This window comes from Rhea americana, unplaced genomic scaffold (genome assembly GCF_003343005.1).
Source record: "Rhea americana isolate MKP2758 unplaced genomic scaffold, rheAme1 scaffold_147, whole genome shotgun sequence".
NCBI lineage: Eukaryota > Metazoa > Chordata > Aves > Rheiformes > Rheidae > Rhea > Rhea americana.
The window spans coordinates 948504-969395 of record NW_028185561.1 but is presented as its reverse complement, the minus strand read 5'-3'; the positions used below and the strand labels follow the sequence as shown (position 1 = coordinate 969395).

Here is a 20892-nt window from a genome sequence, read left to right as displayed (position 1 = left end):
CCCCTTCTCTCTCCCTTTCCCCTTCTCTCTCCCTTTCCCCTTCTCTCTCCCTTTCCCCTTCTCTCTCCCTTTCCCCTTCTCTCTCCCTTTCCCCTCTCAGTCAATTACTGGAATTCTTTCTGCCTAGGGTGCAGTAAGTAGTTCAAAAGTTTCAGCTTAAAACCTTAGCATAGCCATTAAACTTAAACAACATATTCTAAAACATTGTCCACACAGTTTTGATAAGAGTAATTTGCTTCTCCTTTAGTGAGAACACATTGCTTTGCTGCTGAGAGGTCTGCAATTGCACTGAACTTCAGAGCTGTGCCAGCAGTTTCGCATGGTGTGGATGTTCAAGAGCAGTGACAACAGACTTCAGCCAGTGCCCAGCAGGAGCWAAGATTCTGTGATTTTGTGTCTTTGAGAACTTCTGAATTAAAACAAAGCGTGAGTTCTGCTTTTGCACCGAGCTAAGCCAAAATTATACAGGAAATTTTTAAAAGTAGATTCAAGGAAACACAGTGTAAATCTGTTGAATTCTGTCTTCCRGGATTTCTGTTTTGTCTACCTGTACTTGAGTGTCACAAGCCTAGAGAGAGCTCAGAATTCTCTATAGACTTATGTTCCTCAAGGTCAGATGCTCTAAAGCAGAGCTTCATGGTAACTAACAAAAATTTTCTATTTTTTTTTTACTTTTATAGCTTCTGGTTTTGCCACAAAATACTGATTTTGCAGATAAATGAAGAAAATTTTCCTCCCTATATGCAGTTACTATTATGGGTTGGCTCTCTGCATATAGCTGCCTGCAATACCTTTTTTTACACTGGTGTTGCTGGCAGAGCATGTCCCTAGGAAGTACCAAGCAGACTTGGAATTTTATATCCAAGGTCAATTCCCTCAAAATTAAAATTCCTCTCTTTTTTTTTTTTTTTTCATTCTGTGACTGTCTATTTTTGCTTACCTGGTGCTGAACCTAAATAAAGATAGTAATGTCTTAGCTATACCCATTGGCCATCTGGAGTGTCTTCTGTGCATGTTTTTGAGTATTGTCATGAATTTTGAGTATAGTATATTTGTATGGTCCCATACATCTGGGTGGCCCGTTGAATGTAAGTCTGCCTTACATGTTCTTGCCTGGTTTATCTTTTCATACATTTATTTTAAGTATTATGAATTGTCAGCATAAAGGTTACAGCCAAGCTGAACASCTGCTAATCCAGCCCTGTAATGTTTAACCTTTATTACAGTGATTCTTGCAGTTGAATTTCTTCTTTGTCTTCTGCTGATACTGTACAATTGGGACTCTTTTGCAGTAGGATGAAAATATTTTATGAGTGATGGAGTTTACAACTTAAATCAGTGCTTTTGAAATTGCATAGCAGCCAGCTGGAGGAGGGAAGGCATTGTGGAAAAGCAGTTAGTGCAGAACAGAAAATCTTTGGTCCAAAGGAGTATGTTGAGCATTACTCTGAAATTATATGCTCCAAAACAAAGTTGCTTCTGGAGATGATTAAACTTTACTTCTATGTAAGAAGTTACAGTAGGTGAAGATAGCTTTCTGTGCTTCAGAGGAATAATCCACTTGTAAACAACCATATCTGTGTTGACACCATATACTAATGCAATTGTTTGGTCTTCTGTTTTTCCCCTTTTCCACTTTAAGGAGAAGAATTCCATGGTCTGAACACAGGTCTTATTTGTGCTAATAAAATTTTTGAAAAACTGCACCAAACCCAGCATTGCTGTATTTAAGTAGATATAGGAAGATTGAGCCTAATAAAAATATTGGTGGGCATGAAATTAAAAAAAGAAAAAAAGAGAGAGAGACAGAGAGAAGAAACTTGAGCTGTGCTTTGCAGGCTGAGATAGGCAGCTKTAATTTCTCTGATTACCCTTAAGTAATTTAAAATAATTACAGTGTGTTGAGAAGTAGTAAAATAATTTAAGATACAGAAATAAAAGAAAATGAATGTAGTTGAGATTCATCTGCAATCATCTAATGCAAACATAACAATTTAATCCAGTATCTTTTAGCATGAGATATTTGATTTATTTTCCAGTTAGAAATGAGAAAATTACATGTAGAATGTCCGTTTTAAATCACGGAAKCACTCATTGGAGTAAACAGCATAATTTTACTGAAAGGGCCCTTTGAAATGTTACAAGAACATTTGATATTTTTTATGTAAGCTGTTCTGAAAGATATGGCAATGAGCAGATGGTACTCTAGTGAGGTTAAATTTGAATTTTCATCATAAGCCTTTCTTATTAGTGTTAAATAACTTGTCCTTTTCAAATGGTGACATACTGAAAGTTCAAGCAGGACTCACATTTTCTAGGATAAGATGTTTCAAATCTGCTGAATTGTTTCTATAATGGATTTCCAGATAACTTGTTTTTGACCAAACTCCAGAAATACACAGTGGCTCAATTTGAAATAGGTATTACCCAGAGAAAAGACAAACCCATAATAATGGTTGAGTATATACATATGTGTGTATGTGCATCTGCACACATGTGTGTATAGAAAGTGTATGTATCAGTAGCTTTGTAAGAATGCTTTACAGGAGAGAATATTTAAGACTAAATTCACAGATACACAAGCATTCTTCATCCTGTCTCCATAGTGATTCCCTGAAAAAACTTAGGGTTTCATACTTATGGCGAGCGTCCAGAGTGTTTCTGTTGTTGGCCACTGTGGTCAATTGCACTAAATCAAAAATTGCAGCTCGCCATGTGGGTTCCTGGGTTATGGCTATCTGGCTTCCTCCTTCCCTTGGTATGTTCTGCTACTCTTGCTCATCTCCTTCAGAGGACTCCAGTGGGTCACATTTCCATTCCTCCCTTCATTTTATCTTAAGAAAGATATAATACATGTTGATTTGGGATACCATGTGACTTGGGATACCATGCAACTTCTTAAGATCTCAGGGAAAGATTTAGTTTGAAAAATCAGTTGACACTCCCAGCTATTAAAAAATGGATAATAAACTGTATTAGAGAAAGACTAGAGGTGACTGTTTCTGAAGAGGAGCAGTGTTTTGATTCTGTAAAGAAAGTTCTTCTAAAGGAATTTGGTGTAGGCTGTGGAAGCACTGAACTTCTTAGTATTCCATATTATTTGAATTTTGGCAAGAGTTTAGTAGTTAATGACTGCATTGATTTTTATGTCATTTTCAGATCACTGCAAGGATAATTAAATTTTAAAAGTATAAATAACTTAGCCTTCTGGCATACTAAGTACATAGACACATCATCTACCGTAATTTATAATTGTTTTTAGATTAAATCATTTTTAAGAATAGTTATTTAATTTAGCAAGTTTGTCCTTTGGTTCATTAAAGTCATCTGTCATTTATATCAGAGCTGTAGCTTGTGGAAGGAGCTGCTTTAACATTCAGTGAACTCTGAGAGTCAGGGCTGAGCCTCTGTCAGCTTTTATATTGGATTTGTCAGCAAGGCCTTGATTCAACAAAACACTGAAGCCATAGCTAACTTTCAGTAATTTCCTTCAAGTGTTTCACAGGATTTGGAGCTTAAATGCAGACCACATTTACTTAGGGTGTAGCTACTGAAGACAGATTAATGCAGCGTCTTGGTAGTAACATTGAGAAGTGCTCCAGATAAGAGCTTTTTCTTTTTCTGGTTTTGATCTACTTAGCCTGTCCTAGGTTAATGTATTTAGAGAAGTAGCCTGGTAAATCAGAGGTGGTAATGAGGATGCTCTGGAAAGGAAAAAAATGGCTTACCTGACACTCTTCAAAAGCAGATTGTTTTGTCTGTTACTGAGACAGTTGTATTCTGAAGGGAATCTCCTCCATGGTGGAGGATGATTATCACAGAAAAAAGGCCTTGGCATTAGCAGAAGAGGCAAGAACTCAGCTTCTTTTGRAAGAAATGCCATCTGGTGAAAAGTGTACTGCAGTCTTTCAAAGTCTTGTAAGAATCCCTATGATTTTTCCTGGCTTTGAAAGTTAGAGTTCTGTTGCTTCTCTGACATGCTATGAATGTGTATTTTTCATGAAGATTTAGGGCATTATGGGTGAGCTTCACGACCTGGTGGGTGACTCCACTTGTATGCTCGTATGTAGAGACAAGGAACTATGTAATAAATGCTCTGTGATTTTGGTATCTGAAACCTTACTTTAAAGGACAGGACTTTCAAATCATACTCTGGCACTGTAGCAGTTCAGGGGGCATAGATCAGTTCCTTAATGAGCAATGGAGAGGAAATACTCTCTGAAAGTGAATTGAATGTGCTTACTGAAAGCACTGTGATCAATTACTTTACTGCAGGTTTTGAGCAGTTTTGTCTTTAGTGTCATCTGGATAATCACAGAATCACAGAATGTTTGAGGTTGAAGGGACCTCTGGAGATCATCTAGTCCAACCCCCCTGCTCAAACAGGGTCACCTAGAGCATGTTAGACAGGGTTGTGTGAGGGCAGGCTTGAATATCTCCAGAAAAGGAGACCTCTCTGGGCAAGTGCTGTTCCAGTGCTCTGTCACTCTCACAGTAGAGAAGTCTTCTCTTATATTCAGATGGAAGTTGCTGTGTTTCAGTTTGTGCCTGTTGCCTCTTGTCCTGTTGCTGGGCACCACTGAAAGAGTCCAGCCTCATCCTCTTGACACCCTCCCTTAAGGTATTTGTAGACATTGATAAGATCAGTCTTTTGTTCTCCAGGCTAACCAGGCCAAGCTCTTGCAGCCTTTCCTCATAGGGCAGATGCTCCCATCCCTAATCATCTTTGTAACTGTACACTGGAGTCTCTCCGGTAGTTCCATGTCACTCTTTTCCTGGGGAGCCCAGAATTGGACATAGTACTCCAGATGAGGCCTCCCCAGGGCTGAGTAAAGGGCCGGGATCACCTCCTTCGACCTGCTGATGACATTCTTCCTAATGCAGCCCAGGAGACCATTKATCTTTTTGGCCACAAAAGCATATTGCTGGCTCATGGTCAACTTGTGATCCACCAGCACTGCCAGGTCCTTCTCTGCAGAGCTGCTCTCCAACAGGTCAGCCCCCAGCCTTTACGGGTGCATGGGGTTATTCCTCCCTAGGTGCAGGACTCTGCACTTGCCYTYGTTGWRCCTCAKGAGGTTCCTCTCCACCCAACTCTCCAGCCTGTCCAGGTCTCTCTAAATGGCAGCACAGCCCTCGGGTGTGTCAGCCACTCCTCCYAGCTTGGTATCATCAGCCAACTTGCTGAGGAGGCACTCTGTCCCCTCATCCAGGTCACTGATGAAGAAGTTGAACAGGATGTGACCCAGTCCGGAGCCCTGGGAGACGCCACTAGCCACAGGCCTCCAACTGGACTCCGCGCCACTGATGACGACCCTCTGAGCTCTTCCTTTCAGGCAGTTCTCAATCCACCTCCCTGTCCCCTCATCTATCCCACACTTCCTGAGCTTCTCTAGGAGGATGTTATGGGAGACAGTGTCAAAAGCCTTGCTGAAATCAAGGTGCACAACGTCCACTGCTCTCCCCTCATCTCCCCAGCCAGTCATTCCATCATAGAAGGCTGTCAGATTGGTTAAGCAGGATTTCCCCTTGGTGAAYCCATGCTGGCTACTCCTGATCACCCTCTTTTCCTCCACATGCTCAGAGATGACATCCAGAATGAGCTGTCTTTGCAGGGATGGAGGTGAGACTGACCAGCCTGTAGTTTCGTGGGYCCTCCTTCTTGCCCTTTTTGAAGACTTCAGTCCTCAGGCAGCTCTCCAGTTCTCCAGGACCTTTCCAAGATGATGAAAAGCAGCCTAGCAATAACATCCACAAGCTCCCTCAGCACTCTTGGGTGCATCCCATCAGGGCCCATGGATTTGTGGATGTCAGGTTTGCCTAAATGATCTCTAACCTGATCCTCCTCAACCAAGTCTCTCAATCTGGCTCACTCATTAGGAAGTATAAAGGCTGTAAAGCTACTCTGTTTATAGTAGCTGATTTTGCTAGGAGGAAATGTCGTGTTACTGAGTTTATGTTAATATTGTTTCAAGTCTGTCTTATGTAAACATTGCTTGTTTGTCCAATATGAGTTATGATCACCATCAGCTATCTTTTTTTCTGTGTTAACTATATAGATGTCTCTCCACTACTGAGACATCCATTTTCAGGAAAACATGGAACTTCCAAAAGCCTAACATATGTGAGATCTTAAGAAAATTTGGTTGAAATAGGCTAATTGGTTCAAAAGTTCTAGGATGGGAGGGGGATAAAGAAACGAGGGAGAAACTGGGAAGGATGAACAAACAGGTACAATGATCAGAGTGATTAGAGTTTTCCTAATGATGAGATTGCTGGAAGGCTTACCTGAATTATGACAGTTTATAGAGGTGAATTTAATGTCCTGAGAAAAAAATCTCTTTGATATGCCCTTATCTTAACTCAGAGCCTGTTCTTAGCTTGGACTGGCTTATTATATTTTATTACATCTTATTATTTTAAAGTTTGATTTATGAACCTGACTCACATGTCTTTCAAACACTGTCAAGATGTCAAGGTCAATATTTAGTGGTGTGCTTTTATCTGTCACAAAGTCAGTCCAAAGTAGATGCGTAGTCTTTCACCTATGATGATTTAGGGAATCTGTGTAGCTCACAATGTTTTTGTGTTGGTCTGGAAGTCCCAGAAGCTCAAGGCTTCTTTGCAGTGTAGAAAAATTGAATGTTTTTTGAAGGAAGAACACTAAATAACATGTGTCACTATGATTAAATTATTTCTGGAGCAGAGCTCTGTCTCCTTCATCTCTGCTAACCCTGACCTTCCTCCAGCTAGTAAGTCTTCTTACCTCTCCTATATTCCTGTCAGCCAGTGTAGCAAGCTCTATTCTCTGGGAATACTCTGACCTCCTGCCTTTACTTGGAAAAGCAGCAGGCTTGGCCTGCACTGTTTTCTCTTATGGGAAACTTAGAAGCAGTGATTCTAAGCGAGTAGAAGTATTAGGAAGTGGGGGAAGAGAGCACATGCAYGCAAAGTCCAGCCTGCATCCAAAGTTGCCACCCACACATCTCAGTCCTGCTGGTTTCTTTCCAGTCTTCTTCCTCAGACCTCGCAAAAGTGTTTTCCCACAATTTGCCATATCTTAAAGTCARTTTGAGGTTTTTTTGGTTTTGTTTCTTTTTTCTTTCTTTCTTTTTTTTTTGTTGAGACCAGGACAGTAAAATGCAGTTTTGTTTACATGGCTGAGGAGCCTTCAGCCAGATCTGAATGTTGGCATACGGGGCAGTTCTAGGAGGAGGCACCATGCTGCTGGGCTGAGTTGTCCTCCATGAGTGCTCACTCTCCTGAGGAGCATCTGTCTTTCTCTTTCAGTAAATAGAAATAAGCAGTCCTCTCTCCTGTAYTGGAAGGGAGACAGCTTTCCTTACACAGAGTACAGACAAACTGCATAAAAATAAGATTTAAAACTAATATTTTTTTGAGGCAGAGATACTTTTTTTTCTTCTACAATGAAGATTATAGAAAAAAGTATTTTAATACTCCTGAGAATAAGAGGAGTGAAGAAGAACAAAGAGGCGTATGGTCTAATAAAACACTAACTGCCAACGAAAACTTGTGTTAAATGCTGCAAAATGACAAGATTTAAAGACCAATTCTGAACATGAGTGTTCTTGGACCAGTAAGCGCTAGAACACACATGATTTGTTTGCTATAAAGGAATACACTGGAATTGTTTCAAGAAATACTCATAACTAAGCCATTAATAAACAAGGATTACAGTATAATTAGATTAGATGTCTTTATGGAAACAGTCCTCCCGCAAAATAAACCAACAGCCACCAAAAAAGGCCCTRGGGCAGTGTCAATGTTGTAAAAGTTGGACTTTAAAATGAGGTGGAAGCTCCAATAGATCCTCCTGTCAAAATGTGATAACAGAATCAGGATCCTGATTCTAAGTAAGTGCTAAGTTGTAATGTTTGTTATGTTTGAATATTGTCTAGAGTCCTGAAAAGTTTCTTTGCAGAAGGATGTTCGTCTGTGGAAATACCTCCCCAAGCACCAGAAGCTTAGCACATCACCTACAGTCTCCAGCTCTCTTACTGTGTTTGGTAGTGCCTGCACAGTGCCTTTTTTAGACTTGCTGTCCTGGGAAAAATGGAAAGCCCTGATTTTGATAGCTTCACCTGAATTTACTTGTATCACCAGATAAGCTTATCAAAAATATAGAACAAAGACCTAGTAAGGGACAAATAAAGGTAAGTTGCTAATTTTAAGTGTGGAAATCAGGTTATGAAAAGATAATTAAACATTAAATTCAATTCTGGATTACACTTAACATGATTTCTTTGTCACTGGCTGCTCAGCACTCGTCATCTAGAGCCAGATATTTTCCCCTGGAGCATTCACAGGCTCTTTGGGCCAGTCAGCACAGCCTCTCTTGGCCTCAGCCACCTAGCTATTCTCTTTAAATTTCCTATACTTTTTAATATAGAAAGAATATTTAGCACTTAACTGAGGGCTTTTACCATTCAGTAGTTAAAATGTTCCAGGATGTCTTCTGAACTGCTAACCTTCTTGTCCTACCAGACACTTTGTGTGTGGTAGCTTTAAGCAGCTTTTCCAGCTCCATCTGAGTCAGTATAAGTGTCTTAAAAATCATTTCTAATCACATCTTACGCATTATGAAGGCTGTTATTGCACAGCAGGTTTTGACCTCTATTCTTTGATATGGTATCAGCTATCTGTGGAGACCTTATATGATGTACTGCTATTAAGAATGCCAGAAGCTATCTCCCTCCTCCTCCCTCCCTCTAAACAGTTCAAAGCTCCTTATATCCTATGAACCTACTTGCTGTGGTAGGAGCTGAGGAAGACATGGTATGTTTGGAAATTAAGAAGTGATAGAATTCCCTCTGTCTTTTATTGTGGATTTAGAAAAACACTCCATATAAGCACTCACATAAGAGAAAGTGCTGCTTTTTTAAGGAGGTGGAGGTACCTCTTCGTTTGCATAATTGGGCTTTCTTCTGTGTATTGAAGCAGACCTGCATTCCTGYTTATCCACAGATAAACAAGGAAAGAGGAGGGAAATAATGGTTAAAAAATGAAAAGAAAGGAGAAGAAAAAGCCAATTAACATTCTGGAGACCAAATTAAGACAAATGGATACAAGAAAGTGAAAATACATCCACTCTTTGAAAAAAGATATGAAAACTATACTAAGTAAAGCATCTTCTAGAAGATCTAAGAAGGGGCTAGGAACAATTAATAGKAGGAGGATATGCACAAAAAGCATATATACAAGCGTATATCTAGATAAGCAGGAGTTTGTAGAGAATGAATGGGTTTGGTAGACTTGAGAGAATGAGAACCCTTCAGATATTGTGAGAATATTTGCTCAGTTTTCATCATGGTGAATGATGAAAACTCTTTTAGATGCTTATAAAAAWTCAGCTGTTTGTAAATGAGATATTAAAACAAGCTGGTGAGTTCAAGAGCAGCAGTTCAGTCAGYTTGAGTAATATGTTTCCAGAAGAGCTGGAGGAATTTAAAAATGAAAGCTGTTGCCAAAATTATGTATTGAAACCTCCAAATCTTGGACATGAAGGAGTAGTAAACATTGTTATTATCTTCCAAAGTGATGCTCCCTGATYGGAGAAACTTGCTCTGGAGTATGGGATACTAGCTACTAAGGTACAGATCTGGAGCACTGATCAATCTGACTTGTTACCAGTCTGTTTCTTTCTGAAAGAAACCAGTCTGATGAACAATAGGAAGGGGAACTTGCGTATGATTTGAATTGATCTTGCTGAGCACTATCTGATGGGAAATTGCCAGTGGCAGTTGAGATTTTGTTTAGAAATATTATTCTAGCTTGGAATTAGAAACATGAGTRGATTGTTCTGATGTATACTGAATTTTCCTGTCACATGATGCATCCTTTTGTAAAATTGATGGTAAGAATGAAGTACTCTAAACACAGCTTTTATTTTCAGCAAAACACACTTATCAGTGACTTTTACAGAGAAAATGCAAAGAGACTCTTTTATCACAAACCACACCACATTCTAATATTTATTTGGAACTTAGGTTTTAGATGCATGTTAAGAGAACTTTTTTTTTTAATTTACAGCCTTGCTGATGCATGGGAAAATGATATTGGAGTTCATCCTTTAACATTTCCATCAGAAACATGTTTGGAATTACTGATAATACTGGGTTTGAGTACCGCCTCTCTGCCACCTTCACTTCGTTGCATGAACTCCTTCCAGGTAAGGAACTGCTGATTTTTCAATATAAAAATATTATTTCTAGGAAAAAGAGAGATCTCTGGATACTCATAAATACTTTTGAAGTAAAGGTTTATCTTTTAGAGTTGCACGACTCTCCTTTATATTAAATACAGCTATGGAGAATTTCTTTTAGTGCTCGGTTTATTTCAGTTGTGTTTAATTTGGACCAAGGCAGGAGATATCACTGGATTTTTAAACAGAGTATCAGTGTTTAATTTAAATTATGTTTAAATAGATATCCTCAAATTTCTAAACTTAAGGCTGAGTAGCTAGAATCATTCAACTCAATTGAAATGCACTATTATAAAAAACCTTGTCTTCAAAAAAAACATGTATCCTCAGCTTAACTAAAACTAAAGATTCATAGTGGTGAAAGCCTTTGTGAGGAATAGGACTAAACGTAGAAGCCAATGTGTAAAATTAGAAGTGAAATATTCATAATTTGTCTAAAGTATTTTACTGCAAGTTAGTGCTGAAGTTCTCACCAATCACAGAAACTGTTCTTCCTRAAATTCCTAATAGAACACTGTTACAGGCATAATGTTAAATTGTTTTGTGAAGTTTTTAATCATGTTTCTGAACACTTTTGATTTTTACAGACAAAATATAGAGACATCTCTAATTCATCATCGTAAAACATAGGAGCTCAGCCTTTCTATAATTCTTTTGTCTCCCCCATGATTACCTAGTCTGCCAATTATGTATTGATACAAATCTAAAGCAGTCAGATATTGGACAGAAAATATATCTAAATCTGTGTTTGTTTTGGCAGCTATATGAGAATTGTCATTGTGGTAGAATTGAGTGTCATTAAAACAGTTTATAGGAGGAGATTTTTACAATAAACTGCCTTCTATTTGTGTATACTCCCAATTTGTAATTAAGGCAAGAGAATATTTAGTTTATATTGCTAAGCAATGTTTAGTGAAAAATAATCTTATTGTAGAATTTGAGGCCAAAAACACCATGATCATAAACCAAAATCAAATAATTGATTTTAATAGTTACACTCTTTTACAAATGCTGAAAACACTCCTAGATATTAGCAAATAAATATGCAACTGCCCTGTTTGCTTCCTTTGTATCTTCTGAGCTTGAAAACAGGGGATCTGTGYACTGTGAACTCTGGGGTAAACTGAAAGTATTAATCACTTCAAAATAAAATTTTAGTGTCCAAGATAAGAATTGTTATCATATTTATACATTTGTAGACAATAAAATCATGCTGTCAGAGTGAGATCACAAAATTACAAGTTTCAAAGATTGTTTAAAACTGGCTGTTCTTACAGTTGAATAATATGTGTTTCTTATTAAGAAGTGAACGTTTTGGTTATCTAATGTAGGAGAATGTATTTGTTGTCCATTATAATGCTAATAATCTATGGTAAAATCTTTCTACTTCTGTTTGTGATAGGTTAGATAGCTGGGGCTACACATCTTGTATTGTTTCTGCATATAGTGAGCCTGAAGTTAAACAGTCGGGATTTCTTTTGATTCTTATCTGGACAGAGATAGGAGGTGATAAATGCCTGTAAGCTTGTGCAGCTATGAATCAATAAATTTAAGAAGCTTCTTTACCTCAGAGAACAGAAAATACCATAGCAATTTTTTTTCCCCATGTAAGAATCCTTATTTCTGTCAGTGCTCCTGGATCATGTTAGCTTCATAGCTCAACATGAGACAGCTTTTGGAAATCAACCATCATCTCAGATGTGTGCAGTGCTTGGCCTAGCACAAGCGCAAGTCAGTGGTAATGTTATCTCAGCCTTGGGGTGGCCGCTGGAGTCTTTGTGGAGCCTTTCTGAATCCAGTGCTTTAACTTGTGTCATACTGATGTCAACTACTGCTGGGGAATCTGCTAGCGCTTGCCCTGGTGTATGTTATCCTTGCCTACCTGCACTCATTATGTATGCCTTCTTCTGCCCCTGGGAGCYAGAGAAAGTTGTGTTGTGTTGTTTTTCCTGAAGTTTCTATAAAATACTTTCAATTGGAGTTTTTAATTTTGGTTCTCAAATGTATCTATGTGGGATAGCAAAAAACTAATAATGCTGATTAGGGTTTAAGAAACGATATTTTCTGAATTCTCATTCTGGTCTCTAATTTAAAACTCAAAGTTCAGTGGAACCATTGAGGGTTTAATTTAAAGCAAATGTAGAAGTGCTTTGCTGGATTGAAGTACTGCAGAGAAAGTTTTCCAGTAGTGACCTGATCAGATCTTAAATTTCCTGTCTGTAGGGCAAAGTAGATGATGTGACAATGTCCAGTTGTTATAATCTTGACTAAGAAAATGATTTAATGCTGAAGATGCTATTCATAATTTTAAGATGACTCCTAGTTAGTGTGCTTTCAGAGCAACAAGCAAGAGAGAGTTTCAGTTTTTGAAAAGGCAAATTTCTGAAACYCACTCTGATAAAGTAGTATTGCATTTTACCACATGTGAAAAAATGGCTGTTTTCATAATCTCCTGGCTCCAACTTCCAGTCTCTTTACCAGACAGTCTATATCATGAGTGTTTRTCCTAGAGGATGACTTACCTTTATTCTTGTGTACCTTGTTTAGATCTAAGTTTGCAAACAAGGAAAGCCATGAAGTAGAAACAAAATTTGCCTGAGCTTTTCACCAATTCTTTACAATATACAATCAGCCTTATCGGGAGGGTTTTTTTTTTTTTTTTTTTCCAGCTTGCTTCTTTGTACTGATACTCACCTTTTGTACAGCAAATACTAGAATAATATGTCCTAGTTCTCTGTTTCTCTTGGAAAAAGTTGGCAGGATCTCTACATCCAAAATACTGAAATATATTTTGAGTCAAACAGTGGGTAATAAAAGGGCAGCATATGTTTTAAAGGATTCAATGGCAAAAATTAGTTATGTTTTCTCCTGTGGTATATCTGCAGTAGTATAGAAAATGTGTTAAATTTACATTAAAATAATACTTATGTTTGAACTGAAAAGATCTGTAGTGTTTGCTCTCATATCCATCTCCAATGTTTCGAGTGGCAGTCATCTTCAGCAGAAAGACAGGGTCTCTGCAGTTGAACAAGTGATTCTAAATGCTGCAGGAGTTCAAGGGAAAAGATTGAAGAAAGTGGCCAGAGTTGTGTGCTTTCTTGAATTGTTAACTGCTGGAGACATAATATGGGGCTAGATAGAACACTGGTTCCCAGCACGACATTTTTTATGTTCTGATACTGAATTTTAAATTGTGTTGTGTAAATGCTACTGTATGTGTATGTAGTAACCTGAAAGTTACAGCTTAGCTCCTGATACCATATTAGTAAACCTTTAAAATATCCCATTTTTTATAATTAGAAAGACAGAAATGRTCTCACCCATACACCTACATTTTTCAGACTGTATTTACAGTCTCTCCCTATTATATTACAATACAGCAGTGCTGAAGACCCCCGATGTTTTTAGCTGGTATACATATGCACTGCATTATATTTGGGATGTAAAAAGCACGCAGATAAAACATGCTTAGTTACTAATCATCTCAGTAATAAACTTTGTTCTGCCTCGTACTCTAGAAATGCTCTCTGGAAGTAGCTTAACAGACTGCATATCTGTGCTGAGACATAAACTACGTTTCATTTTCCAACGGTGTGCTACTGCTTAGTAACATAATATTTGAAATGACTTTTCATTATGATTTGACTCTGTGAAAATTTTTCAGTATAGTTTACTTCACTGGGGCTGCCTGGGAAGAGAGGAGCAGCAGCAGACTGTGTAACCTGGTTCTCTGTTGAGCTTAGGAGGCAGCAGCTCACTGCAGCTAACTCTTAAGCTTCCTTTCCKTGTTACAACAGTTTGTTGATTCGAGATAGTAGATGGTCTTTGGCTCATCTCTCATGTTGTGGCTATGCAGAGACACTTGCATTTTTTTGGTAGATTGTAGAGAGACAAATCTTGGCAAGCTTGAGCCTGGAAACTCTCAAAGCACCAAAATGGTTTAGAAGAATTCTCGATGGCTGGTGGCTGCTCCCAGGCTTACTAGAGAGCCTGGATTTACAGCCCGGACTTCCACCTTCCCACACTTGTAGTCTGTCTCCCATACTAAGAATGCCTAGGATCAAGGGAATAGGATTGACTGGGGCACTTGACTTTTATCCTTGGAGCAATGCAAAAAGAATTCAAACAGGAGAGAGAACCTGGCTCCTAGAATTAATTCAAAGGTTTAGAAGTGTCCTAGATTGTTTCTGCTCTCGTCATTGTTTTGCCCCTCTCTGTTCGGCTCCATTATATTCTGCAGAAAGCGATGTTACCTTGTTAGACTCTTGATCTATTTGGCTCTCCTCCCACATGAGCTGACAGTTCTTTGCTTTAGGAATGGTTGGACTTGACTTTGTATATTATTCGTACTACTTGTGAGCACTTGTAGCTAGCACCCACTTGAGTTATCGTGTACTTTATCGCTGAACTGTTCAGTTGCWACTTCTCAGTGAAGAGTCTGGGCAAACATGTTGATACTTAAGAACTTCCAATGCAGAACAGTTAACACGGGGAGATGCTTTAAAGTGACAAGTAATCTCTGCTGTGTTTTGCTAACCTTGTCTTGTCTTTCTCTGAATTCAGGCACAGTGAACAGAAAATGTCTTGAATTGAATTGAATAAATTGAATTCTTATGATGATATATGGGGCTGTTCAGCACATTCTCTTCCAGTGCTGTTACTGTGGGAATCTAGGCATTTTACTCCTAATATTGAGCCTGTATTCATAAGGCCACAGACTGTAACAGTAGCCCTCAGAGTTAAATAGGTCATATTTTTATTTTTACTTTTACAATTGCATGAAATTGAAAGAAGATTGTGTTTTAAGAATTGCAGAGCAGTTTCAAAACTTTTTTTGAAATAGCTCTTCATATTTTTTGGTGGTTCCCAGTGCCACTGGGAGTTATAGGCACACTGTCCACTYTGGTTAAGAGAAATGTAGCCAATGACGCAAAAAGATACTCTTTCTGTTGTTACGCTATACATTCATAGAGATGTCTCTAAAAGAARACTCATTCATCATTGATTTACTTCCAAAAAAAGGAGAAAAAAACTTTCCCATAGTACAACCTATCAAGTTCTCAATCATTTGAAGTTTTGTAATCAAGTTCAGAAAACTGTCTAAAATAGACAGATATAGAGATGTAAAAAAGTATGTTGCTCAGAGAATATAAGAATTAATAGAAGCAATGTTCATTACTATTTAATGGCTCTAGTGAGTAGCATGCTGTTAGATTCAAAAAACTCGTGAAAAGCAAAATAAAGAAATACTGCTTTCTGTCAGGCATGCGCCCTGTTTGAGCTTTGAAACATGCCTTGACATTGAGTGCTTTTTCAGTGCTGAAACTTATTTAAAAACAAAAATTTTCAAAATGAAGTTAGCTTAAGATGTGTTTCAGGAATTGAGGACAATTGCAGATGCACCTTTGTCTCCTGACAGTCCTTTCTGAAGCAAACAACTGAGTAAAATTTAGAAAAATCTGCTCAGGTCAGTTCATTCTGTTCCCTTCTGAGCATTTGGAACTGMAGAAGTGACATGGACCCAGATTCTTGTGTATTTGGAGCACTGTGAGAAACAGCTATACTTGTTCAAAAYGTTTTGGGAAATAGTGATATAACAAATGAAAATATGGAGAGGGAAGGAATGGGCTTTCAAAAGCATTGTGTGTCTCTAGTATATCTATCCCAGAAAGGAAAGAAAACCCATTTATGTAGTAAAATCTGTTATTTTCTTTTTACACATTTTTTTTTAATTAAGCTTTCTATTAATTGGTTACTGAGGCTCTCCCACAAGATGAAGTGGATTTGGATATGTATATTCCGTAAWATTTTACAGACAACAGATGAAATTCTAAGTTCCTTAGGGCTTCTTTGACATTTAGGCTTTTTCATTTATTTTTCCCTGAAGCTCCCAGACTGTTTATRTCTCTGAAATTTCTGAATGAACATTGATGGTAATATGGAGAAATGGCTGCAAATATATTGCAGTCTCTACTGGGATACTGTCATTTTTATTTCACTTAACTTACCAGTTTTGCAAAATGAAAACTACAGCAAGGAAAACATATAGTTAGTATCAGTGTCTATCAGCTGTTCCTATTTCCCCTAAACTAATAGTGTTTTGATTAGTGCAGTTTAGGATAAAAAAGCCTGCTATAGGGCTTTTTCTGGTTTTGACCAACTCTGATAGATTGCTAGGATGACACAGGATGGCTTAATTTTGCTTAGGATGCTTTTATAGTGCCTTAAAAAAAATAACCTTTTCCTATGGAAGTCATCTAAAAGACCCAGCCCTCTCCCAAATGTTTATGTTTCTTTTTGCATTACATCTGCAAATATGTTTTTTATTATGAAATTTTAGACAATTTTGTGGAAATGTTTTTAAATTTGACTTCAGACAATTTTCCATAAATATGGAATAAGGACCCAAGGCTTATACAGTGCTTGGCAAGCAGACGCATTTTTTTTTAAATACACACAAATATTTCATTGACCTTAAGATAAAAGAAGTTACAGTATGTGTATACAGAGTTYTTTTGTTCGTGCTTGTTTGCATTTATGGAAAAGTCATAACAACTCTATTAAAATCCTGCAGAATAAGTAGAAAAGAAGTGATAAAATGATATTGAACAAGTGCTGACAAAAGCAAGCAATACTAAAAGARTTAGTGTTTCAAAGACTTAATTAGAATATTGCTTTGCAGAATGATAAGAAATTTCTAGGTTCAATTAAGAGATTATAGTCCTGTTTTTCTTGCATATGTTACTTAATTGTCCTTTATTAAGTTGATGTTTTTTAAGCATCTCAGAATATATTACCCTGTGCTTACTGTAAGCTATCTTCTAATAGCATCTCTAAAATATTCTATGGTATTTGAGCTCCTGAGAYTATCGTACTTTTTTGTTTTTGTTTTGTTTTGTTTTAAGGTTAGCTCTCAGGGTCTTGATCTGAAACTGAAATATTTAATGAYTATTTTGGGGCTCAGTGATGGAGAGCTAGGACCTTGACAGCAGAGATCCTAAACTGAGATTCAAAATTTGTCATCTGTTTCTGAGAAGAGCAAAATATTTGCATTTTTTTCCAAGACAGTTCTTCAGTACAGAAGAATTCCAAGAGATGAAATTTAGGCATATACTAAACATAAGCAGTTTTTATTTTATTTTTTTTTAAAAAGAGCTCCCAATGAGAAGTAGTGTACATGTAGCACACAGGCAATGGCCCCCTCTAGAAAAAGAGTCCTGTGCTGCTTGAGAGGAAAGACCTGCCTGAGGAATCAACTCCACTTGCATGCAGTTCTCTTCAGCTAGAATCAGGCAGCAAATACCTGCTTGGATTTCTTAAGAACTAAGTAGTTGCCTGTATACTGAGGAGAAGGACATAGGGGATGAAGTGTAACTTCAGCACCTGGTTATACATTTTGCAGTAGTTTTCTTAGAAAACACGCTCAGCTATGTCATTCACCATTTAGACATGAGTGTAAGATGGATTGTAGAGCTCCAGTTTAGACAGTCTGGTATGGCACATGTTATCAACCACACAGAAAGGGTGAAAGCAGAACTAATGAGGAATGAAATGTCTGATTGATATTATTCATTTTACTTCCTGTTTGCTTCTATTGTGAGAGTTCTGCTTTTCCGAAGTCATTCTGAAATCTGAAAAAGAAGCTGTTTTTTGTAATGTCCTAGTTATCTAGTWCTTGTGTCCATAGTGTGCTATTAGACACAAACTGAGAGTTGGCATTCTTTATCAACAGACAACAAACTCCCAAAAAATATTTACCATGAATGTGTTATGATGAAAGAGACCAATCAGATAACCATATTTTATGTACTTGAGTGCATGCATGATGCAGAGGCTTCATATGAGAGGRTTGGTACACCTCAAGAACATCCATTTCTGTTTGTTAACTGAAGTTGTCACGTTTGTGACTATGAGAAACAGGCTCTGCTCAGATGAAGTATTTAGCATCATGCAAACCAAATTACACTACATGTACCACATGGTCAGTAGGTAGTTTATTTCTCTTTTGGGCTGCTTCCTCCCTGAACCTTAATTTCTCTACGTTWGTCCTTGCTCTGTCCAGTTCCTAATTAATGGAACGACTTACATGAGGAGTAAGTTCCAGTCTGCTAGCCAACATTGTGCAGAAATCTGGTATCAGCTGAATAGAGCTAGGTAGTCTGTTGTTAATTTGAACAGATTACTAAGTCATTGGATAGCAATGATTCTATAATGGAATATTTTCCTTAAAGTTCTGTATTATTATTATGTGTGCTTTGTAAATGGATATTGTTACAGAAAACCATAACATGCTGTTATTTCCTTTAGGAATCTGGTGAAAGTTTTGAAGCTACTCATGAAGTCTAGAAAGATCTAAAGGAAAGAGTTTTATAAATGTACTGCTGAATATGTTTACAGGTGCTTTGAAAATAGATGGATTCAGCCTTATCAGATTGCCGGTGTGTGTTGAAATAGGTATGATATTTCACAGATTACAGAAGCTTTTAGGGACCCTGAAAAGAGGATGCTAGTCAACCATAGTATATTGTATTAGCAGACAAGGCAGCTTGCCAAGGCACTCAGAGAAGTTCAAGAGTGTTATGTGTTAAAGAGCTGGAAACAGTAATGATGTCTTCAAGGAGACAAATGGAGAAATATACAGAAGTCTACAAAGCCAAAGCATAATAATTGAATCCATGACTTGACTATGATAAAGTACATGGTGGACGAAAAGGAAGGAGTTGTTAAGCTTTCTTCTTTTTATTGTCAGCTGAAAATGAGTCTGGAATGGATCTTTTGGTGAAGAATTCAGTAATGTCTCCAGTGAGAAATAAATGGTTTGCCCGCTCTCAGAAATAGAAGTCCATCATTCTGTTGCAGTGTCAGTAAAGACAGCACGGTGCTCTAAATCTGTGTCTTTAAATCATAGGTCTGTAATCCACAGTTGATGGCTGGTGACAAATGATAGTGCTTGAAAGCTCTTACTTGTTAAGGAAGAAAACTTCTAGGTTTAGAGTTGAGAAAAGCTAGAATGGGAAGAAACATTGGGGGCAGGAAGAGGAGGTCAGATTGCTATCTGTGAAGGGGCCAGGAAACACCTGAAGTGGAAGATAGAAGATGGACCAGCTACTTTTTCAATAGACTACTGCTGTTTCTATTGACATAAACCAGCAAAATTCTGACAGACCACAAAGAGAACAAGTTTACGAGATCTTAATTTCCATCCTCTTTAAACTGCTCATTCATCTAACTAGTAAAAAAGATCAGTTGTGGAAATATTTTTGTGCTTTAACTGCACCTAATATAAATCATGGGAACTTCTGAATTGAAGGAAGTTGTTCTACACATTGCTGTGTGAGAAGGTATCTCAACGAATGCATTTTAATGCTCTGAAAATAACATTTGGAATACTCCTACAGGAAAAAAGAAGGACAAAAAGGCACCAAGGTACTAACGCAGCCTCCTGAAATACAGAGGCCGTCTAGCTTTCATTGGAAAGCTGTTATGCCTTGAGATGAAACCTGGCAACCATTTAATAGTGTATAGAAAAACTTTCAGGAACCTAAGGAACCCATAGCCAAGTGCAGTCACGGGGAATGTTGGGTAGGCAAAATGTGATTGCTACTTGGACTTCTGCCAGACATATTCTGCTTAATACTTCTTTATATGTCTCCTAGCTGCTTGGCAAGTGAAGTAGGAAGTGATTCTGCCTTACAGAAAACAAATATAAAAGCATTATTCCATATTATTTCTAACTGAAATTTAAAATGCATATGTTTATAGTGTACGTATAGAGGGAGTTTTTTAACATGCCAATTTCCAGTCTCTGTTATCTGTTTGAGCTGTGGCATTGCGAATTGATGAAACAAATCAGGGAGCTATATACCTTCTGTTGTTTGTAGTAAATTTGAATTTGAAAAAGAAAATAGAAGGAAAAAATGAGTTTTAAGCACTTTGGCTGCATGAAAAAGAGCCTTGTCTGTGAACCTGCACAACTGAAAATGTTATCTCAGTCCTATTGACTGTGTTGCTGCTCAGTCCCTGTCAGGAGCTCTGCCAGAATGCGTGGTGTTCCGAAACACGATCCAGAAAATGATGGGACTACCATGTTTTTTACATTGTACCATTCAGTCATTCTTACTTTCAGTGACTACTAACACCGACCATTGAGTCTAGTCCTTCTTATCAGTAGCTATTTGTCTGAATAATTCAGTTTTAGATAGACATGCTGCTTGTTGGTGGTGCTCCAATCTTTGACACATTTTCTTTCTTTTTTTTTCGAAATTTAGATGCCCTAATAAAAAAATGATTATCATTGTATAATCTGGGATGACTAGCTAACAAATTTTTGTTTTCTTTTAGCTCACCAAGGAGCCTGCTGCTTACTCTTTGTTTGATGTTTTCATACAAAATGCATTCCATTCATCACCTGCCAGCTTCTCAGACCTCATGAAACTCCAGGACTGCCTTGTTTTCCTCTTTGTTGCACGCTTAGGTTTTCTGCAGTGATAGGCTTCAATGTCGCTTTCTCATTTCTGCTACGTACCATTTTACTTTTGTTTCCTTGAAGTTTACTAGTGAGATTTATGAGAGAGATCATGATCTGTGATCTCTTACATTTTAAAGGTGTACTGATTTGGCTACATCACAACTTTATGAACAGGCAACCTTGTAATTCGCTTATCCCTTTT

The 20892-nt window shown here is 37.7% G+C and overlaps 1 protein-coding gene across 2 annotated transcripts in view; it reads left to right on the top strand.

The window, feature by feature from the left end:
- The window catches only part of UBE3D (ubiquitin protein ligase E3D), a 90837-nt gene that overhangs the window by 44071 nt on the left and 25874 nt on the right, over positions 1-20892 (top strand). Inside the window, exons 9-10 of one of the 2 annotated variants that reach the window (XM_085299194.1) lie at positions 10051-10189; positions 19180-19188. In XM_085299194.1, the coding sequence (XP_085155320.1) occupies positions 10051-10189; positions 19180-19188 (148 nt within the window). The remainder of the gene's footprint in view (positions 1-10050; positions 10190-19179; positions 19189-20892) is intronic. The other variant, XM_085299189.1, reaches the window with a different exon arrangement.